The following is a 21,691-nucleotide window of genomic DNA, read 5'->3' as shown; positions in this document are numbered from 1 at the left end:
TGTGTCTTAAGACATCAGGAGATATCGTTAGAAATCCATTTTTTACGCTACTGATTTTAGAAGATAGAAAAGGCTATTATAGGCTAAAAGGATCTATAATATGCAGGAATGGGCTAGGGTGTAACTAATACGGATCAGGTAAGACCTGCCATGCATCACTAATGAGATTTTCAGTCAAAGGCTGGCCTGCACATTCAAAGCTTTAGATTCTGTGTGTGGTTAGAAAGGCTGGAGTTGTTTTTTTTTTTTGACTTGTTTTATTATATAATTACATTTAGTAGAATTAGAGCACACGTAGAAATACCCGTCCCTCTGAGATGACATCTTAGTAAAGAGCAGCAATTTGTTTACGTTTTAGGGAGAAAGGCGACACTGAAATGAACTTCGCGAGAAAGCTCCAGTTAATGATCCCTTGGGATAGATTGTTGCTTCACATACTGCTGTTTTCATTACAAGGTAAGAATGCAAATCTATGCCTGATTATACTTAGTATCTGAGATTATCCTGCTTTGGTACTGATAGGTTCCTCATACTGTAAAGCATTTTGAACTCATGAAAATGGGTCTGTGCTAAATGACACTGGGATCATCCCTTTGAAAATTCTGAATGATATAGATTATGTGGAGCTGTAAGTTTTTATCTTTGGAGTCTGAAAATATACCAAGTTAAGGTCATGCTTTTATTATGATATGAAATTGTATGGGAAGAAACTCTGATTCTTTTTCTTTTACATATTGACTATAAAAAGTTGTCTATGTAAAATTTACACGTTTAAACGTTTTAACAACAAACAATCCAAAGAATGATAAAAGGGTGTTTTAAAATTGGGCTAAGAATTAATTTCTAATTACTTCATGAAACTTTTATTTATAAAAGAATTTTTAAAATAGTGCTCATGAGGAAATATTTATATTCAGTTATTAATTTTTAATCTCTCAAAGGGCTTTATGCTTCTTAGTTTTTAGGGGAAATGAGAAAAATTACTGAACTATAAAAGACTGAAGCAATTGCAGACATGATCTTCTCATCTTAATAGTGACAGAAACCTCAAGGTGAAAGATGCCGTAGGATTCAGAGATCTGGTGGCAATTGTGGAGATTGACCCGTCCAACATCGTCATTTTGTGATGTGTTGGTGTCTTACCTGATCGTGAAAAACTAAAGGACAGGGCCAGAACTAGAACTTAGGTTTTTCATTTCATTTCCACTGTTTGCTCAATTGCATTGTGTCTCTGTGTCCACTGCCTATTCTGTCTAAATCATCAGTCATTCCAATGTCTCATGGAATTTGTGATCAAAATCCTCCGGAAAAAAATGTAAAATAACTGATAGGTAAATTCAAGCTAACTTGTGGAATTTAGGTTAAGATAATCTGTTAGAGAATCAGAATGTGTGACCAACATATTTGGATAAAATTTTTTCACCATTGTCTATATATCCTTCTCTCTCATAGGATACATTCATGCATCGGTTATCGTAACAAGGGCAACACAGTGAGTATTTCTTGCTCTTGTGAAGTCCTCTGACTTATAAATTTAATGGGTGTGACAAAACTTAGCATATTGCTGTATCTCTTTTGTAAAAAAAAAACTAAAATATTTTACCAGAAAATTGCCTGAAATGCAGTTCTTGAAAGCATTCCCACAGATTAGGAATCATCAGAAATCCATTTCCATATTCATAATGCAGGAATATTTTCTTTCATTTTTGTTTATAAAGAATTCTTGCTGATGTTCACTGAGTGTAGTCCTTAGAGAGCTACTATTTTCCCTTTAAGGATCTGTAACTAAGTTATATTTAGTATTGTCCCCTTTGTATTATTATTAGTTCATGTTATTTGTTATACAATGCTACATTTTTATTATAGAGTAAAACAGTTATTAACGATAAATTAATACAATGGTTCTAACTATAAATAATGAAAATCAATTTTTTGGTTTAAAGTGATTTGCTTGAAAAAACATAGACATCTGCTTTTTCACCATTAGGTATTTTTAAAACTTTTGCTGATAAATATAAGTAAAAGCATAAAGCACCGTAAAGCAATGTACATCTTAGTAAATACAAACTGATTTCTGACACTCTTACTTTAGTGTTAGTCCACTCTTTATGAGATGGAGTAGGAGAGAATTAAATATTGTGCTTTCAAAAAAGCAAGCTTGCTTTAGACAAATGTTGACCTTACTAGATTTATGAAGTCATGTGGAGAAAATATTTTGCTGGTTGTTGCTACAGCGTTACACTATTTTGTTTATTTCTCCATCTCAAAGTTCTTTCCTAAAATCCAGTTTCCATCAGAGGCTGGAGAGATTGGGAACATTCCTGAATTTTGTAAAATGAGACAGCAATATCCCTCAAATCTACCCTTCCAGAAAGGGGAGGGGGACATTTTAAATGTTAAACCAAGAAAGACCTCTTTGATGAAGTGATGGAAATCAAGGGGAAAACACCAGCTGTCTCTTGGGAAAGACTTGTTCAGGTTGCCCAGGGGCCTTTGACTATACAAGTTCTTTTTGTTTTCTTCCAGAAACGGGTTTAATGAAAATCAGCAGAAAAGAGCTCTTTTAACAGCACAGGTAGGTTGTGCTTTTGCAGGAGAGGGAGGCTGAGAACCAATCCATCCTGCCTTGGGCTGTGCTGTCACTGCCACAATGAGGCCTTTGTGGAGGGAAATAGAATGCCAACCAGACAGGAAGCACAAGGAAGAGGCAAAGTGACTTCTCTCCTGCCTTCCTGGGACCCTCAGAGCCATGCGCAGTCCACATGGGCTTGTTCCAAATGAAATGCTTCCTTAGCTAATTTTCTGTTACCGCTAGGATAAAAGCCTTTTTTTTTTTTAAGTAATGAAATCTCATTCATTTTCCTGGAAATTGGAATCAGTTTAAAAGTTAAGCACAGGATCTGGGTGACGGTGGCAGGACAAATAAATGCAAAAGGAACAAAGAAAAGTGAAAATTATGTCAGCAATATACTGTCTGTGGACATCAGATATATTGTGGTGTCCTGAGATAGTTTTCGCATTGTCTGATAAATCTAAATTATGGATTTCTCTGTGGGGAAAAGAACCTTTCTTCACCCTCTCACTCCTGAGAGCAAGGGCAACCCTGAATTTGAGGGAACATTTTTGTGAGTCTCTTCAGAGAAAGGATATTGTATAGAATCGTTCAATACCTTTAAATTATAGTTGGACTAATCCAATGGATGAGTTGTAATAAAGCATTCCTTTACAAAAGATGGATGGTAGAGAATCCTGAGTAAAGATATTTCTGGACTAAGTAATATGATTTGGGTGTTGATACAGCAAGCTAGTTAAACATTCAAGGAAGACTTTGTCCTAGCTCAATTGGACTGAGCTAGAGTCACAGACAGGTCATTTATTTGGGAAATGTGCAACTGAGGCAGGGAAACCTGCAAGATGGGGAAGAGGGAAAACCCAATGCACCATGTGTTTATGAAGGGCTGGCTTCCTGCTGTGGACGTCTGGTTTTCTTGGGGGCCCTCTGAGAGGTTGTACAGAATGTATCCTAAAATCATTTCTTCAAGGACTTGGGAAGATGAGGATCTTTACCCATGAATTCCTTTACCTCAGTGGTAGAGAGCAGCTCCTGGTGGGTGCAAGGTTCAAATCTGATAGCCTTCCTATGTAGTCTATGCTGCTTGGGCACTGCCCTTGGACAGGGACAGAGAGAAGCTGGTGCTTGATGTTGGAGACACTGAGGCAGAATAGAAACCCACGAGGGAGCAGAAGGGAGGATGAGAAGAAGGAAGTGGGGACTTGGAGTAAAGAAGGGATATGACTTGTCACAGTCAGGTACAGTACAAAACCCAGGATGACGCCTTATCACCTCAACCCAGCCACAATCACCTCAAGACATATGAAGTCAGTGCTTGAAAATGCCTGTGCTTGTACCTACTTAATAATAGAATTGAATTAAGTAATTTAACTATCTTGTTTCTTTCAAAGTTGGAAGCAACTTCCCCGAGATATTATTTTCATGAAGCTATTAACTGGGGTGAGAGCAAAATAAAAGGTTGGTGCTTGTATTATGATTTTGTTACTTGTTTTCTCAAAAGATCTCTTTGGGTGTAGTATCAACTCTTTGTTACTTCATTTTGCTGTTTGAGGGAAACTGACTCAGACTGATAACAATGCCAATAAGTTAAGTTTTCATCCTATAAAAATTTGGATTACTTTTGGAAATATTGATGGTTAAACATTTAGACAGAGCTAATCATTGTGTGTGGTCGGAAACTTTTTGCTGAAACAATTGTTTCTTGATTCCTTCACATTTCTATTTTTATATATTGATTTTCCATTTCCAGAATGTTGATAGTAGTTTAAAATTTAATTTGGGTGGTAACTTACTTAAATAGTCTGCCATTTACTTATTGGAAAATTATATACTGTAATCTAAGAGAATCTTTAAGAAAGATGTGCTCCCTCAGGATGAAAACAACATTTGTGTTTGTAAAAAATATCATTTTCATCTAGAATAATGGTTTAAGACAGTTAGCTTTTTTCCCCCTCTCAAGATGTGCTTAGAGATTCATATGTTTTTAAATGTGAAGAGACACTTTTGATCAATGGATCTTAAGGTGGGAAAGGAATAAGATTTCTACTTCTTGCCTTTAGTAGAACTGTGAATAAATTATACAGTTTAGTGTCTTTCTTGTACTTGACATACTCCAGAGAGTCCCAGCTTCTTTAATAATGCTTTAAGGTGACTCAGACAAATTCTCTAGATCTCCTGTTGTCCTACCTAAATCCTTCCTACTTGAGTTTTGCCAGTTACCTACCTCTCCTCTTTCACGAAGAGGAATTTTTCACTGTGATTCATTTGCATTCTGAAAACTCATTCAGGAGATCATGACAATGTTAGGATTAGATTTCATATTTACTTGCTTCCTCCTTTTAACATAATCTATGGAGGCACTTTTCCTTTCTATGATTTTTTTTTTTTTTTTGGTGATACCTAACAGTGATTTTGACTTCTACCTCATAAAAATTAACCATGAGTTCTGAAGAATGAGTCATTTTTCATTCAGCCTGAGGATGAATTTACAAACTTCCAATGAAGTATTAAGTCATTTTCTTCAAATCAGCTGCCTATGCCTGCCTATGCTGATTTCTGTCTGAGTTTCATACTTTGCTCCCTGGGGTTGCTGGTGGATATGCTCGCCTTCAGCACAGTGCCTGCTCCTGGGGGAGGAGCTGATTGGCTGTGTAGTGGGCGCCTGACTCTGCCCAGGGCCTCCGCTGCAGCTGTGTGTTTCTGGTTCTCATCATCTGGGACAGAGATTCCTTACATGGGAACTTGACCTTTCAGTTGCTTGAAGGAGCCTAACCTTTGCTCTCTAAGCAGTTTGAGATGTGAGAGCCTGTCTTTCCTGCTTCACAGCACACATAATGAAACCAACTCGACAAAGCCTTGAAGGGTTTAATTCCTTAGCCCATCAAGGCAAGAGGCCCAAGGCTCTGTTTAAGATAATAGTGGATACAGTTAGTCCAAGCTAGATCGTGACATGCTCTGTTTATAAGAGCTGATGCGTGCCAGAAGATAATATTGTTTTCCCTTTCAGGTTCTTGTCCTCAAGAATGCCTTAACGGAGCTTTCTGTTCTAAGTCTGGTACATGTGACTGTCAAATATTTCAGGCTCTTGGGACAAGGTGCCAGATTGGTAAGTTTAAGGGATACTTAGGAGAGAATTATGAGGTCCCAAAGAGAATATAAAAAAATAATTTACTATAGTGGTGTTCCTCCACTAGGAGTTTGGAAAACCATATTATATAATAATTAGACAGCCCACAGTTCATTTTCCAGTAATATGACTCTAGAAAGAATGTAAAAAAAAATTAGGTGTTCCCACTTCTATTTTGACTGATCACTATTATTTCCACAAGGTTTTTTTCTACTTTGTATAATACCAGTTCCTTCAGACAAGATTCTCACTCATCCCTTTTTTTGCTTTAGAAGTTAGATTCGTTATTTAAAGTTACATGTTCTTTTTGACTCTGAATTAATTGGATATTCTATATAAAAGATAGCAATTGTATGGAGAATTCTTACAGGGCTGAGGATCTTTAAAAATACTTTTAAATCTACCGTTTCTAAGATATGTTCTCACATCAGTAATGATCAATAAATATCTACTAAGTAAGCATCTATTTAATAATAAGTAATAATAATGAATAAATATTCACTGACATCTACTAGATCCTGAACAAGGTGTAACAAAAATGTTACTGCTTTCCCAGAAGCCAACACATAGGAGATGATATATAATAATTAACCTTGTGGTAAGTATATAAAATAAGCATGATATATTATGAAAATACGCAGCATAGAGATAAGGCATACTGTCAGGAAAGGCTGCCCAAATAAAGTATCACTGTGTGTTTTTCTAAAAAAGGCAACGTTAAAAAAAAAGTTGGTAAATTTAAGTAAAAGTTACCAAGAATAATAGACAAATATATCTCTTCCATTTATGCTTTTCACAAATGTGTCAAAACATTTTACACATATTGAGTGTTCGATAAGTGTTATTTACACCCATATTCTTCTAAAGGGGAGGGTTAAGAAAATGAAAAATTGAGTACAAGCTTGTCTACATGATTAAGAAAGGAGGTAGGATATGAATAGCGGATGAAATTGTTTAATGTAAGATGAACACTGTGTGAGATCTGGCTCGTTCAAAGTCATGAATTCTTATTTTCCAGCTAATGTACTCTACTACCACATCCCAGATGGGGCATAATCTTTAACAACCAGTTCTTATTTTTCTGCCTGGATGGCATAAAGATAATTTTGAGAGAATTATGGATATCGTGCTACCTATGCTGATTTATTAGACAGTGAAAGTACTTCCTCCTGTTCTGTGCCACTTTTCTTGCCTTAGCATTATCAGTTTTTCTATTTTTTTTTTTTTTTTTGCTGTTTCCTTTTTTCTTTCTTGCCAGAATCTTCTTTTGGAAGGAAAATTAGGGAACAATCTTAACACAAATCCTTTCTTGTAAACAAGTTGGGGATATTACCCCTGTACATGCTCCCCCACTCCACTCCAGGGAAGTTTGAAAGTTTTAGGTGCTATTGGTAATTATACATTAGTTATTTATTCCTATGACACAGCTCATAAAAGACAATATTTGTCCCAATTGGAATCATTTATCATGACTACACACTGCTAGGAAAAGTTGTAGCATTTTATCCTACTAAACATTATCCTATTTATTTTCAGTCCCAAACATGGGCAATGCCAGAGATGGGATTTGCAAAACCTGGGGACAGTACCACTTTGAAACATTTGATGGCATCTACTACTACTTCCCAGGAAACTGTTCTTATATTTTGGCTAAAGACTGTGGTAATTTGGAGCCCCAATACACTGTCTGGGTAGGTGATCTTCAGATATAATAAATTTAAAAATCATTTCTAGAAAATGTGTTTTTAAAAAATATTGGAGAGTGATAGAAAATGTAGACCAATGCTTACAGTTTGGGGAAAGACAATTGTTGTTTCTGAATGGAGTAGACAAGATCTATGAGGACACAGTATAATTCTGTTGATACTGAATCAGGGGCTGGGACAAATAGGGTTTGAGTTCAAGTGGGAAGGACTAAGGGACAGATGGGTTCTTGTTGAAATGAGAAAGTCAGGGATTTCTTTCCTTACTAATCTCCCCTGATTTTTTTTTTATATCTCTAAGCCAGACCATGAAACTAGTTGTATTGTCTCATTTAAAAGCTGAAAAGCTCACATAGCCAAAATGTGTTTCAATCTCTGTTATTTTTATTATCCTATGTTGCATTTCCTGAATTCTCCTGTTTTAGATGGCACAAGTATTAAAAGCAGGCCCTGAAATAATTCTTCAGGGATCTGGGACTATCATCCAGAAATCACCTGAGGGATAGTGAATGAACTCATGGGGGCATTAAGGTGGCACAACTCTTTAGATAGGAAGTTTAATTGGATGCCTCCTCAATGCTTTAGGCTGCTGTCCTCAATTCTCATCCTTTGCTTTAGCTCCACTCACTTGCTAGTTTGGTCACTGAAACATCTTTGTTTTTTAATGAAATTTCCTTTCCAGTATCTCACTCTTTAGAGAATAAAAATATCTGCAAGGTAAGTGATCTTTTGATGATAACAAATGATGTTGAACTCTGCTGTCAGAGCGTTAGGAGATGCCGTTACTACTTCATTTGCTTTTGGTTGGTGGATTTTTTGTTCAAGAAAATAAGTTGATTTATCTGAATTGTCATCTTTCCCCATGATTATGCAAAGAAGTTCAATTATTTTGTTTTGCAGAAATCTAATATTAGAATTATTAGTCACTGGGACTGCATCATGGTTCGGTGGGTTAGTCTATCACCTGCAATGCTAGTACCCCATATGAGCTCTGATGTGAGTCTGCTTCTGATTCAGCTGCCTGCTAATGTGCCTGGGAAGGCAGCAGAATAGGGCCTAAGTGCATGAGCTCCTGGACTTACATGGAAAACTGTATGGAGTTCTGGCTCTTGGCTTGGGCTGGCAACCCATTGCCCACATTTGAAAAATGAGCTAGAATCTCTCTCTCTCTTGCTCTCTCTTCCTCTCCCTCTTTCTGTAACCCTTCTTTTTCAAATAGCTAAATGAATATTTTAGGAAAATAAAAATTATTAGCCAGAGTTCCACTGGAGGCAGGTGTTGGCCTGGTGATTAAGATGCATGCACATGATTTTGGAGTACCTAAGTGTACTCTCTAACACTGGCTCCTAACTCCAGTTGTGAGCTAGTGTAGATCCTGGGGAAGAATCAGTAATTGGTCAAGTGACGATTGAGTTCCTTCCATTTAACAAGTGAAGCAGTGGATTAGAACTGTCTCTCTTTGCCCTCCCAATACATATTTTTTTATAAGAATTAACCATAGCTAATAGCTTCATATATTACCCTCTGAATTTTATGCATATTTGTAAGATTGAAATCATACAATAAATATTTTTCTGTTACAGAAAAATCTTTTCCAAATCAAATGATCCTGACATACTAATTTTATTGATTGTATTTATTCCAACTTAGGGATTACTCAAATTATTTAACCATAATTCTATTTTTGGAAATACACATTAAAATCAGCATATTAGAAGATACATTGAAAATGTATTTTATATATTTATAGTATTGATTATTCAGTTTTATTTCTCCACGCAGGCAGAGCCTCACTCCCTGAATTCAGTTATGTGAACTTGTTAAATGATGTTTCCTGGATTCTATGTTCATGTCAAACTAGCCATTATTTCTTTGTTTTTCAGGTATTCACTTTCTTATATATAGAGAACAATAAATTATTTTACTTTTAGTGTTCTTTCTGCTTGTAATACACAGAATTGAGATGCAGATTTTATTTTTTTGTTACAGTGTTAATGCTTTTTTTAAATGGACCCAATTGGTTATGATGATTTCTAAAAAATTATTTTCGGCTACATTTACTTTCCTAGGGTAAATAGTTTTCCCATGTTTAAATTTGCTGCCTATTCTTTATTGCAGCTTTTCCTACTTTCTCTGTAAAACTCAACTTCAAATGGTCAGCCGCGTTAGACTGTCAGTTCCTCTTCTCCCCTGTGAGACTTCCCTTCTTTCTCTCTTGGTTTTCTGCTTCAACCAAGAATTGCTTTCCAGGGCTACTGTATGCGTAGCGCTTGGGAGCTCATTTCACCACATTCTTGGACAAGTTAATTCTTGTTCTTGTATTGATTTTCCCGTTTCTTATATTCCCAGAAAATATAGAAAATATGTAGTGATCATTAAACCTTGTTCATACTTGAGTCTTAGGTTGCAAAAAATATCTTGGGTACTCTGTATGGCTAGTTTTTTTTTTTTTTTTCTGTCTTCATTTAGTCATTTTAGTTGACCATGTGTTGTTTTCATGTTACTTTTTCAGTTCACTCTGATTTATGATCATTTTGCTTTAATCAGAAATTTTTACCAAGGTTCTGAGATTCTATAATAATGTAAATATATACTATATGTATGTATGTATATGTATATATTTTTTCCCCACTATTTGTGCTGATTACTGGATGGGCCCTTTCAAGGTTTTTGTCCTTGGAAATAGTTTTAGAATTCAATTTCTTATCTGTTTTTTCAGAAATGTTGTTATTCCAGTATTATAAGTTCTGAACTGAGTTTTCCCTTAATTTTCTCATTGATCCTTGCCTATTTTCCGTCTTTTCTGTTGTTCAACATTTTGGGAGATTACGTTCCAACTCTTACATATTTTTCATCTAGTCTTCCTGCTTTATCAATGTGTTTATCCTATTATATTGTCAACTTGCTTTTACTTTTTGTTCTTAACTTCATTTTAATGTTTCATAAATGGCATGTTTACACATATCTTTCTAAGGTTATTAATTATATACTTTCAGAAGTTTATTTTCTGATTTATTTTCTGCTTAACTTCATTCCCTTTGTTTATTGCAGATTTTATTCAAATGTCTAATGGTTCATAAGCATTTCACCTTTGAGAGTAAGGATTTGAATGAATTTCCAGCTCACATATATGAATAACAGCTTGTTTGGCTAGTGTGAGATTGAACATGGTTCCTCTTGTTTCATTAGGCAAGTTCATAGATACTAGTATTTGGGTGGTTTTTTTTTTTTCTTTGCATCTTATTTTTGTAAAGAAGAATACCCTATTATCCCACCTATGATTTGAAATCTGAGTTCCTGAATATGGAGAGGCTATTAGATATATTAATTTGTTTGAAATAAATTATATTAGCTTAAGCGACATATTAGTGCTTTCACAGGCACATTAACAGAGAGCTGGATCACAAGTGGAGCAGCCAGGATTTGAACCAGCACCACACCCACGTGGGCTGTCAGCCATGCAGGCAGTAGCTTTACCAGCTAGATCACAATGCCAGCCTCATATCACATATTCTCTATCTAGTTATCAGTTGGTGGACATCTGGGCTGATTCCATAACTTAATTTATGAACTGAGCTGCAATAAACATGGGGATACAGATAACCCTTTCAAATGCCGATTTCACTTCCTTTGAGTAAATTCCTACAAGTGGGATGGCTTGACCATATGCTAGATTTACTTTCAGATCTATGAGCAATTACCATACCATCTTCAACAATGGCTGTACTGGTTTACATTCGCACCAACAGTGTGTAAGAGTACTTTTCCCTCACATCCTCTCCAGAATTTACTTTCTTCTCATTTTTGGATGATAGCCAATCTAACAGGGTGAGGTTTAACTTTATGGTGCTTTTTCAATTCGTGTTTCCATGATGGCTAGTAATCCTGAGCATTTTATCATGTGTCTGGCCATTTGTATTTCATTCATTGAAAGATGCCTGTTCATGTCTCTTGCCCATTTCTTGACTGAACTGTCTTGTTGTTGTTAAGTTTCTTAAGCTTTTTATTGTGCTAATACCAGGCTATTTTGATTATAGCTGCTTTGTAGAATGTCTTGAAAGTTGCTGTTGCCTTCAGCTAGGCCTATTAACACCCAACAAGTAAAAGATTCAGATTATTTTAGAAATATGCTGGAATAATGGTGTTTTTATTGTTGCCCAATTTCTGAACTAAGTATTTGCTTTATAACCCAAATCCTAAATATAAAAGCATGTTATAAAGTGGCACACACTAATGACTCTATAAAACAATGTAATATCCACTGTGGACTTAGTAACCTAAATGTATACCAGTGCTATTCCCACATTTTATTTTCTTTTCTTTTTTTTTTCTCTTTAAGGTTCATAATAGCCCTAGATGCCTTGGTTCAGTATATTCCTGCTATCGGTCTATCAGTTTATTCTTTTCAAACCAAGAAGAAATTAGAATTTATGGCCATGAAATAAAAAAAGATGGGACAAGGTAAGAGATGATAAATGATGCAATAAAAAACACACCACAGATTAATAGAATTTTTAGACCTCTCATCCTGGAATTGGAAAATAAGGGAGGAAAAGCCTTTCTTCTTCAAAATACAATATACTTTCAAAGGATTCCAGAAGTCTTTTCCAGGTCTGTTTGAATGAGGGTTTTGTGTCACTTGATATTTTTACCGAAGCCTTGACAAGTGGTTGGCTTTGAATGGATCAGAGAGGAGCTGCTGCAGTTTCCCCTCTGCCAGGTATGTGGCCTCTGAGTTTTAAAGAAGAGGATGTTTTTCTATCTGGCAGAAGATTTTATATATTTTAGAGTTGGATGTGACTCCACATTATAACCTAAGTAATTATAAATACACTCAATTTTAAATTTTTTAGTGGAATTCTGTTAGAAGTAAAATTTGGCATTGAACAGTTCTATCCACTTGTCACAGTTCATTGTCAGGTATGTTTGAATGGAGGAGGTTCTTTCCAGTGCAGTGGCCTTATTAACCTGTGATGACTTTTCAAGAGGCAGTAGGCGGCATCAGAACGGGTTTTGGACACAGCACTGGGGCTTTGTCACAAACTGGTAACCCTGACTGGCTCCTCTTGGTCTTATTTTCATCAGTTGGGTTCTGTATTATCTTTTCATCTTTCTATTGTCCTTCTTTATTATAAGGTTCAGGATAATCCCAGTTACCCGCCTTTCTTTTTTTTTTTTTTTATAAAAAATGTATATTTTATTCAGTTTAGCTTGAAAGGGACCAAATAATCAAGGAACAAATAACTAAACAAAAACAACCTATAATAAAAACTTAGCATACACAGAATTAATGAAGTGTATTTGTAAAACATGATTCACATTTTTCTCGTATAGTTTTCACAAGTTCGCAAATTCGACACAGGGGTAATTCTACATATCATTTCATACTTATCTTTACTGTGAAGTCTTTATGTTTATAATTGCAAAGAATGATTTATTTGTTTTTATCTGAAAGGCAGATTTACAGAGAGAAAGAAAGAGAAAGAGATTTTCCATCTGCTGTTCACTCCCCTAGTGGCCACTATGGCTGCAGCTGAGCAGATTCAGGGGTAGGAGCTAGCAGCTTCCTCCAGGTCCACAGGGTCCCAAGTCTTTGGGTCATCTTCTACTACTTTCCTAAGCTACAGCAGGGAGTTGGATGAAAACTGGAGCAGCTCGGATATAAACTAGCACGATCCTGGCTCTTGAAGAGGGAGGATTAGCCAGAGAGCCATTATGCCTGGCCATGTGCAATCTTTAATGAGAATGTTGTGGTACTAGTAAACTAGAGTCCATTTGTTCTATCACTTAAAAATTTTGTCTGTTTTTCTCACTTTTATAATTAATTTTCCATAGATTATTTTATGTAAAAAATTTTGTGGCATTGATTATAAACCTTTGGAATTGTTTCTTTGAGGAGTTACCTCTTTACTAGCTGATGTGCTTAGTTTTATGGTATCCAGGTTGTTTCTAAAAAAAAAAAAACCTCACAAATTTGAAAAATTATCAAAGAAATACATGAATGTGTCTACTAATCACCTATTGCACATTATGGGTTATATTTTTTGTTTGACAGGACTACTTTAATAGAAATGCATTGTTTTCCTGTTTTTCTAATTACTGGTACTTGCTTTTGCCAGCAAAATCCATGGGTGAAAAGAGAGCAGTGGTTTATCAGTACTTTATCTGATGTGCTGTGTTTTTGAAGTGTCCAAGTCTTTAGTCTTTGTTCCTTGATGTCTTTCACTTCCTTTGTAAGTGCACGTACTTGTGATGAAAGTTAGAAGTGTAGACATCAGAGCAGGAACTTAGTATTACATGGAATCGTTGTTGAAACAGACACAGTTGTGTATAATTAAGAAATTGTGGCTCTAACCCCTTGGCAATACTGCATGATGAAGTGTCTTTACTTGCTATTAATGTATTTTGTAGCATTAAAATATAAATTATAATTAATTAGACAGTTTTGTTTTAGAAAATAACGACTTATGCCAAAGTAACATTTTCAGGCTAAATTTTCCTATTTCCATATAGCCACATTTATAATAGTATTAAACAGAATTAAACATGAGCAACATGTCTGTACGTTTGATCATTGTCCTGATTTCATAATTGTGGAGCAAGAGATAAAATCCATGCTTATTATGTCCTCAGTCTTCTAATTATTTGAAAGATTTTAAAAACTTACTGAAACTTGGCTAGCATGTATCTTTTCTTGGTTAAAAAATTCTCCAACCATAGACTTTAAATCAGAATGGGAAACTATCATTTATATAGTATTTTTTATTTCATCATTGAAGTTTTCAACATAACCTATTGATAAATGTTAATATTAATTGAATTTTTCTTTAGCCATATTATTGCATAATTAATTCTATGATTTCAAATAGCAATTCTTTAAGTGTTCTTGTCCTTTTTTTTTTTTGTCAAGTTTAACATTGCCTCAGACGATTGGACAAGTTTTCATTGAGAAGCTGGCCGATTACATTCTGGTGAAGACCACCTTTGGTTTTTCATTGGCTTGGGATGGGGTATCTGGAATTTACCTCAAGTTATCTAGGGAGCATAAGGGGAAACCATGTGGCCTATGTGGGAACTACAACGACATTCAATCTGATGATTTTATAATCGTACAAGGTAAGAAAGCAGGATGCAAGAAATGTGCAAGTACTGCCTTTGTTCTTCCTTCGTCAAGCTCTTAGTCCTCATAGGCTTTCTCATAAGTAGGTTTGGGAAAACTTGTCACTGTAATGTGCCTGCTTTAATGATTTTAAGTGAAGGTCAAATAGGAAGACTTCTAATATTATTTTGTATTTGATGGCCAAGTTTCAAATTGCCAAGCCAACATACAACATTTGCATACATGAAAAATAATATTTGAACATTTACTTTGTGTCAAGAGCTTAGAATACATCCATATCCACTTTTTTGGGAGCTTGGGATATATCTGCGAACAGAGAAACCACTTCCTTCTTACAGTTTGTATCCTAGTTTCAAATGTATTTGAGTAAAACATATACACTTTCGGACAAGGGTTATGGCCCATCCAAATTTTGATAGAAATAAATTAAATTTATAAATAACAGTTTTCAAAAATAACAAAATGTGAACAGGATTAAAATTAAATTAAATTTTAATTAAAATTAAATTGACTAGTGACTAGGTTTTACATACCTATTAGATTTAAATCATGAAGCTGCACCTTGTGAATTGTTGGAAATGACTATCGTTTCCTGTCAGGTACTGATGCATAGAGGCAACAGAATAAGAGAATAACAAGTCTCAGTCATGATTTAGGTCCACACCTAGAGGCACAATAAATAAAGAATCCTGTTGTTACCACCAGTGGGCCTTGCTTTGAGTCTTATTTCAATACATGCATTTTTAAAATCTGATGATTTAATATTTCTGATGCTCAGTTTCTTCAACTATGAAACAGAATGCTCAGTTTCTTCAGCTATGAAATACAAATATGGTAATTGTAACTCACCATGTAGTTAGTAAGCAACAATAATATATATTTATATGATAAATATGGTTAGATTGAACAGTTAGTTACATTATTCCCAACCCTCAGGTCATCCTGTAAAGTGGATAGTATTTTCTTAATTTTGCAACAGGGATACAAGGTAATGAGTTCGTCATTGGGGTTAGTTTTCTTGTAACTGAAATTGCAGAGTGGGGCTCCTTGGAAGCAATTTACAATAAGGATACAAGGTAATAGCACAGTTTATAAGTGCTACTGTCAGGATTGTTATAAAAGCAACTGACTCCCAATTTAGTGCTTATGTGGAGATATTGGCAACTTTTTGGACATTACATATTTTGTATAGTCTTTTGGTTTGCCTTGTGTTATAAAATTAACAAGGTGCCCACAAGTTATGTTTATTAGCTGGTAAAATGACTGCCTACAGGGTGGGCTGTAGAGTCAAAAAGCGAGGACCAACTTCTATTGTAACTCATATTAAACTTAAAATATTTAATGACACAAAATTTGTGTAAAGAGGTTATTAAAATGCAAATTTCAAAAAATGCACCTATTTCAAATTTTTATATCAAAAGAAATATGTTTTAATGTTCAAGAACTTTTTGAAGTTGCCTTGTGTTTTATACAGTTGCAAAGACAGTCTATGTAAAATATATAGTGTAGTATCTGCATGCAGATACTGCATGCCAGCGATGTGCTCGAATATCAGTGTGCACAATACATAGAAGCATGCTGGATCATCATGGTTGGATTTTGAATGCAACTGTGTTTGGAATGAGAAGGCTCACTGATTTGCAATCTTGAGGGTATGTCAGCAGATGGGTTTTGGACTCAGAGAGGACTAGTCAGATGCCAGTTTTTGCTTTATTTATCCTCTGTGTCAAAATTCTGTAGCAAAATATAATACTCATTTCAGTTTTCAGTATTAGAGTTTGAATAAACAGCCTTGCATAGCTTCCCTTGGCACATACAGGCAATGTGGCATAAATGTCACAGTAGAAACGAATATCGAGCCTCATAGGAGACAAAGAGGCATTAATGCAGATTATGGATAGGTAAGCTGTATTATTGTTAGCTTTAAAACACCTACTGTCTCCTTGAAACTCAGCCTGCACTTTGTAATTAGTCTTTAGAGAGTTACGTGCTTGGTTGAATGCCAGTGGATGCATAGTTTCTAAATAGTGATTAAATTTGAGTGTTTCTCTGTCATCATATTAGTCCTTCAGAGATTATTTTATAAATAACAACTATTCCAAATTTCTGCATGCAGAGCAAGATTTAATTTATGTGTCTAGTTGAGCATTTTGCTCCCATTATTCAAGTGCACATGTCACTGTGGATAAGGAAGTCCTGGATTATTCTAATTTTTCCCAGTGTAATAATGAACCATGCCTTTGTTTCACTATTAAGCCCCAATATACACCATCCTCAACGAAAAACCCTCTGCTTAAACCATATTTTATATAAAGCATTTTAGGTTTAGCTTAGTAGAATCCAAGGCCACAAGTATATATGGATTAAAACCTCACAGCAAGTAATTTCTAACTTTTTAAAATTAATTTTACCTAATAAAAATAGCAAAATATGTTTCCGGACCTGAAATTAAAATGAATACTAAGGGATTGTTCAGGTTGTTTAATAGCATTAAAAATCATACATAACAAGTGATATAAATGGACCTTGAGGAAATGTTTTATATTATTAATTCTTTTTAAAATGATATTTTGAAATGGAATGGGACTACAAATTTATTTTTAATTTAAAAAGATATTATTTCTGTAATGATTTTATATTATAAGTATTCCCCTAACCACATCCCCTACATTCCTCCCCATTGTCATGACCCCCTGTTTTCTACTATATTATTACAATGGATAGTCCTTCAGTAACAGTCACAAGTCCATTATTCTGCTGGTTAAGTGTATCATGACAGTGTAGGTATAGTCAATGGTAGAAAGCACAGTATCCTATTGTCAAAGTATATTGAACAGTTTCGTTGGGTGTCCTCCTTTTATTTGGGTATAAAGATGCTTCAATGTGTCTTCACTTTTTGATATACTAGTCTCCATTATGCAGTTTATCTGTGAGAAAATATGTATATACATATTTACCTATATATCCATTTCATGAAGGTTGCTTTATATAAGAGAGAACATATGATGTTTGTCCTTTTGGGATTGACTTATTTCACAGTATATTGGTCTCTAGTTTGGACCATTTTGTTGCAAGTGGTAGAATTTCGTCCTTTTTAATGGCTGAATAATATTCCATGGAATAATGGTATCAAAGTTTCTTTATCTGTTCCTCTTTTGATGAGCATCTGGGTCATTTCCATGTCTTTGCTATTGTGAATTGTGCTGCTGTATTGCAGGTCACTTTCTCATATGTAGATTTCACTTCATTTGGATAAATTTACTCTAAAACTGACATCAGCTTTTCCATGTTAAAATAAGTATATTATTTAGATCCATGCTTTCGTCAATGTGTAATAATTTAAAAAATGTCATGTACAGCTAAGTTTATCTCAACAATTTATTGATCTAGAATTCTGATAGTCTAATGATTTATATTTACTCCCATACTACATAATGATCCTTTGTTTGTTGATGGATTTCACACACACACACACACACACACACACACACATACACTAATGGGATCATTTAGCAATGCAGTAGCCACCTTAATTTGCCTAATTCACTCCGTGGTATTCATGTGCAACGATCCGGTAATTCATCTCTCAGAATGCAAACCTTTATTAATAGTTGCATGACTGCGTTGTATTTTGCCATACTCATTTGCTCATTTTAACAAATTGATTTTAGGCACCTGCTTTATGGTAGATGCAAGACTAAGGCATAACAATAGAAGAGCTGAGATAAACTTTCTCACTTCATGTAGTGTAGTATTGTGGTGGGATGGAATGAGGTAGGACTAGGGGAATGCAGGGGCTGATCCTGTGAAGCCTTCCAGATAATAGTAAAGTTTGGATGTTAACTTTTGGAGAGCAAACCATTCTTAACGGATAGTGAATATTCACAATCTTTCAACCTTCATTAGTATCAGACAGCCATTATATTCCTGTGCTGCTGTTCATCTTAGAGGATGATGACACATTTGGCATGAGATTTTGGTGCCAGTGGGTTAGCAGATTACCATCAGTGTTGGTAGAGAACTCAAAGCTCAACTCTGAATTGTCCTGGATGGAGCACTTTGCTTGGTTCTGGCCAGTTCTTAACATTCTTAACATTTGAGACACAGCCTTTGTCTGAATATGGGTCAGCATTGATGTCCTTATCAGACCCTGAGTTTTTGGTAGGAAGATAATTAAAACTTGACTTGGACTTGAGAATGTGGAGTGTTCACCCTAAATGTTGGAGTTGCTGCCTGCATATCAGCTCTTGAATATTACCTGCAAGTAATTCTAGGATTGTTTTAAGATTTTTGGTATGGGCTTTTCTCAGAACATGCTAATCACGTATAGATGAAATGGGATTAATTTCTTCATTTTCTCACTTTAATATGTTTTAATCAGTCTTTACCTATGTGCATAGCCTCTAAAATTTCCTTGTAAATATTATAGACTCTCAAAATGAAAATATGATTTTTGTTAAGATTCTGAGTAATGCCAACTATCATGAAGTGGCTGTCGGAAAAGTTCTATACAGCACACAAAAAATTAGAGTATTTAGAATTTCTGTGTTAGTTTTATGCATGTGTTTACAGCTCAAGCTGAGTATTGCATATTTAGCACATTATTGGTATGCTTAGTACCAGTCCACTCTCAGCCTTTCTTTTCCATGTTGTTTCAATGCAGTTTTTTTTTCTGTAATGACACTGCATTTATTTGGTATGCTTTTTTTTACTTCATTTTTTTATTATGCTGAAATAATAATATCTCATGTCACATTGGTAATTATAATGTTTTTGAATTTCACTTTTTGACAAGGAAATATAAATTGTGTTTACAGAAAATAAGTTACACTTATTTGTATATTTTGTGTTTGTGTGAAATAGAGGACTACACAGAAGACATTGCTACCTTTGCCAATAGTTGGTCAGTGCAAACTCCAGACAACACTAAGTGCATACCCGTACCATCAGATTTTCCAAATCCATGCTCCAGTGGAATGCCAGCATTTGAGGTAAATTTGATGTGAAGTTTTTGACCCCGTTATATATAAAGTATATCTTCTTTATATTTTTATGATTAAGCATTTTAAGGGCAAAACAGCAAAAATTACATTCAGGAAACAATAGCAAAAGGGGATAATTTTAATATTATTTGAAAAGTCTGTGTAATGAGTTTTAATAGTGACACTTAACATTACAGTATGTAGTTAGAATTTTGTGGTAAAAATTTGTGAGTATGAATTATTTCTCTTCTCTGGTAAGAATAGAGTTTTACAAATAGTGGGGTGTATACATTTATCACTATGTTGTGCTTTGGTGTACAGGCATCTTTTTTTTTGTTTGTTTTGCTTTTACATAGGCCATCTTCTTCAAGTGCCAGATCTTGTTGCAGTTCCCTTTTCTGAGCTGCCACGAATACATTGATCCATATTTGTATATTGCCAGCTGTGTTAATGATCTTTGCAAGTAAGTGAAATAATTAATATTTCTTTTTTCGTGCTACAGTTCATAGGTTCCAGGATTTTCCTTCCCCACTGCCTGAAGTCCTCACCCCCCACTAATTTTCCCCATGTCATTAAAATAGCGTAATCCTTCACAATCAGTCATAAATCTATCATTCCGCTATTTAAAAGTATCCTGACATTGTAGGCATGGACAATGGTAGAGAGAGTCCAGCATCCTACTGTCAAGATATATTTAACTATTTTATCGGTAGCCCATCTTTGATTGGGAAGTAGAGGTGCACACTGCATTATATCTTCATATCTCTATGTGATAGTCTCTACTACATGGTTACTGTAATACCCTTAAACAAAAAGCCATAAAACCAAATGAACAGAAGAGAGAGAGAAAAAAGAAAATTTATAACACATGAAGTTAAATAACATGCTACTGAATAAACAATATATTGCCAAAGAAAGAAAAAAGATAATCAAAATGGTGCTATTGTGTGATCTATTAGTGAGAAAATTAATAAGCAAAATAAAAACTGTTTTTTTAGTGAATGAAAGCAAAAATAAAAATATCAAAACCTCTGAGATGTAGCAAAAGCAGTAGTGAAAGAGCTGTTGATCTCATATTTTGCATGAAGCTCGCCTTATATCAGAGTGAACATATGATATTTGTCATTTTGGGATTGACTTATTTCACTGAGCATAATGGTCTTTATTCAGGTCCATTTGGTTGCAGATGGTAGAATTTCATCCTTTTAAATGGCTGAGTAATATTCCGTGGAGTAGATGTACCAGTTTCTTTATCCATGTATATTTCAGAGAACATTAGGGTTGTTTCTATGTCTGCTGTGGTAGATAGTGGTGTGACTAGAGGTTTAAAGATCCCTTTCTCATATGCAGGTTTCATTTTCTTGGGACATATTTCAAGAAGTAGGAGAGCTGCGTCATATAGCAGGTCAATTTTCAGTTCTCTTAGCATGTCCTTCCTGATTTCTATAGTGGCCGTACTAGCCTACACTCCCACCAACAGTGAAGGAGGGTACCTTACTCCCCACATTCATGCCAGCAGGTGTTGCACATACAGTTCTGAATGTAGGCCAGTTTCACTGGAGTTAGGTGGAACTTCATTGTGGTTTTCATTTGTGTTTCCCCAACAACTAGAGACCTGAGCATCTTTTCATAAGCCTATATCCTTTTGAATTTGTTCTTTTGAAAAATGTCTCTTCATTTCTTTCATCCATTTCTTCACAGGATTGCTTGTTTTGCTGTCATTGAGTTTCTGAAGCTCTTTGCAAATCCTGGACATTAGTTCCCTATCAGTTGTGTAGTGTGCAAATATTTTCTCCCATTCTGCTGGCTGCTTCTTTGTTGATCATTCCCTTTGCTGTACAGAAGCCTTTTAGTTTAATGTAGTCCCATTTGTTTATTTTGGCTTTGATTGTCTGAGCTTTGGGTGTCTTTTCTAAGAAGCATTTACCAATTCCTATATCTTGGAGAGTATTTTCTATGTTTTTCTCAAATGATTTGATGATTTCTGGGTGTAGATTTAGGTCCTTGGATCTTAGAGTTGATTTCTGTATAAAGTGACAGGTGGGAGTCTTGGTTCTTACTTTTGCTCACTGCTGTCCAGTTCTTCCAAGAGCATTTGTTGAAGGGACCAGACTTTTTCCCTGAATTATTTTCAGTTGAAGATTAATTGGCTGTGAATTTGTGGAACCTCTTCTGGGACTACTTTTT

The 21,691-nt window shown here is 35.1% G+C and overlaps 1 protein-coding gene across 1 annotated transcript in view; it reads left to right on the top strand.

The window, feature by feature from the left end:
- The first annotated feature begins 363 nt into the window (after nucleotides 1–363).
- Nucleotides 364–21,691, top strand: part of OTOGL (otogelin like) — a 130,528-nt gene continuing 109,200 nt past the window's right edge. Inside the window, exons 1-10 of the mRNA XM_040978140.1 lie at nucleotides 364–456; nucleotides 1,453–1,475; nucleotides 2,507–2,575; nucleotides 3,964–4,030; nucleotides 5,580–5,678; nucleotides 7,236–7,390; nucleotides 11,742–11,863; nucleotides 14,313–14,518; nucleotides 19,386–19,513; nucleotides 19,861–19,967. Coding sequence (XP_040834074.1) covers nucleotides 378–456; nucleotides 1,453–1,475; nucleotides 2,507–2,575; nucleotides 3,964–4,030; nucleotides 5,580–5,678; nucleotides 7,236–7,390; nucleotides 11,742–11,863; nucleotides 14,313–14,518; nucleotides 19,386–19,513; nucleotides 19,861–19,967 — 1,055 coding nt within the window. The 5' untranslated portion in view covers nucleotides 364–377. The remainder of the gene's footprint in view (nucleotides 457–1,452; nucleotides 1,476–2,506; nucleotides 2,576–3,963; nucleotides 4,031–5,579; nucleotides 5,679–7,235; nucleotides 7,391–11,741; nucleotides 11,864–14,312; nucleotides 14,519–19,385; nucleotides 19,514–19,860; nucleotides 19,968–21,691) is intronic.

The sequence above is a fragment of the Ochotona curzoniae genome, unplaced genomic scaffold (assembly GCF_017591425.1).
Source record: "Ochotona curzoniae isolate NIBS_2020 unplaced genomic scaffold, NIBS_Ocur_1.0 contig_1014, whole genome shotgun sequence".
Lineage (NCBI taxonomy): Eukaryota > Metazoa > Chordata > Mammalia > Lagomorpha > Ochotonidae > Ochotona > Ochotona curzoniae.
Note: the sequence above shows the minus strand (reverse complement) of the source record. Positions and strands in the feature narration are given on the sequence as shown.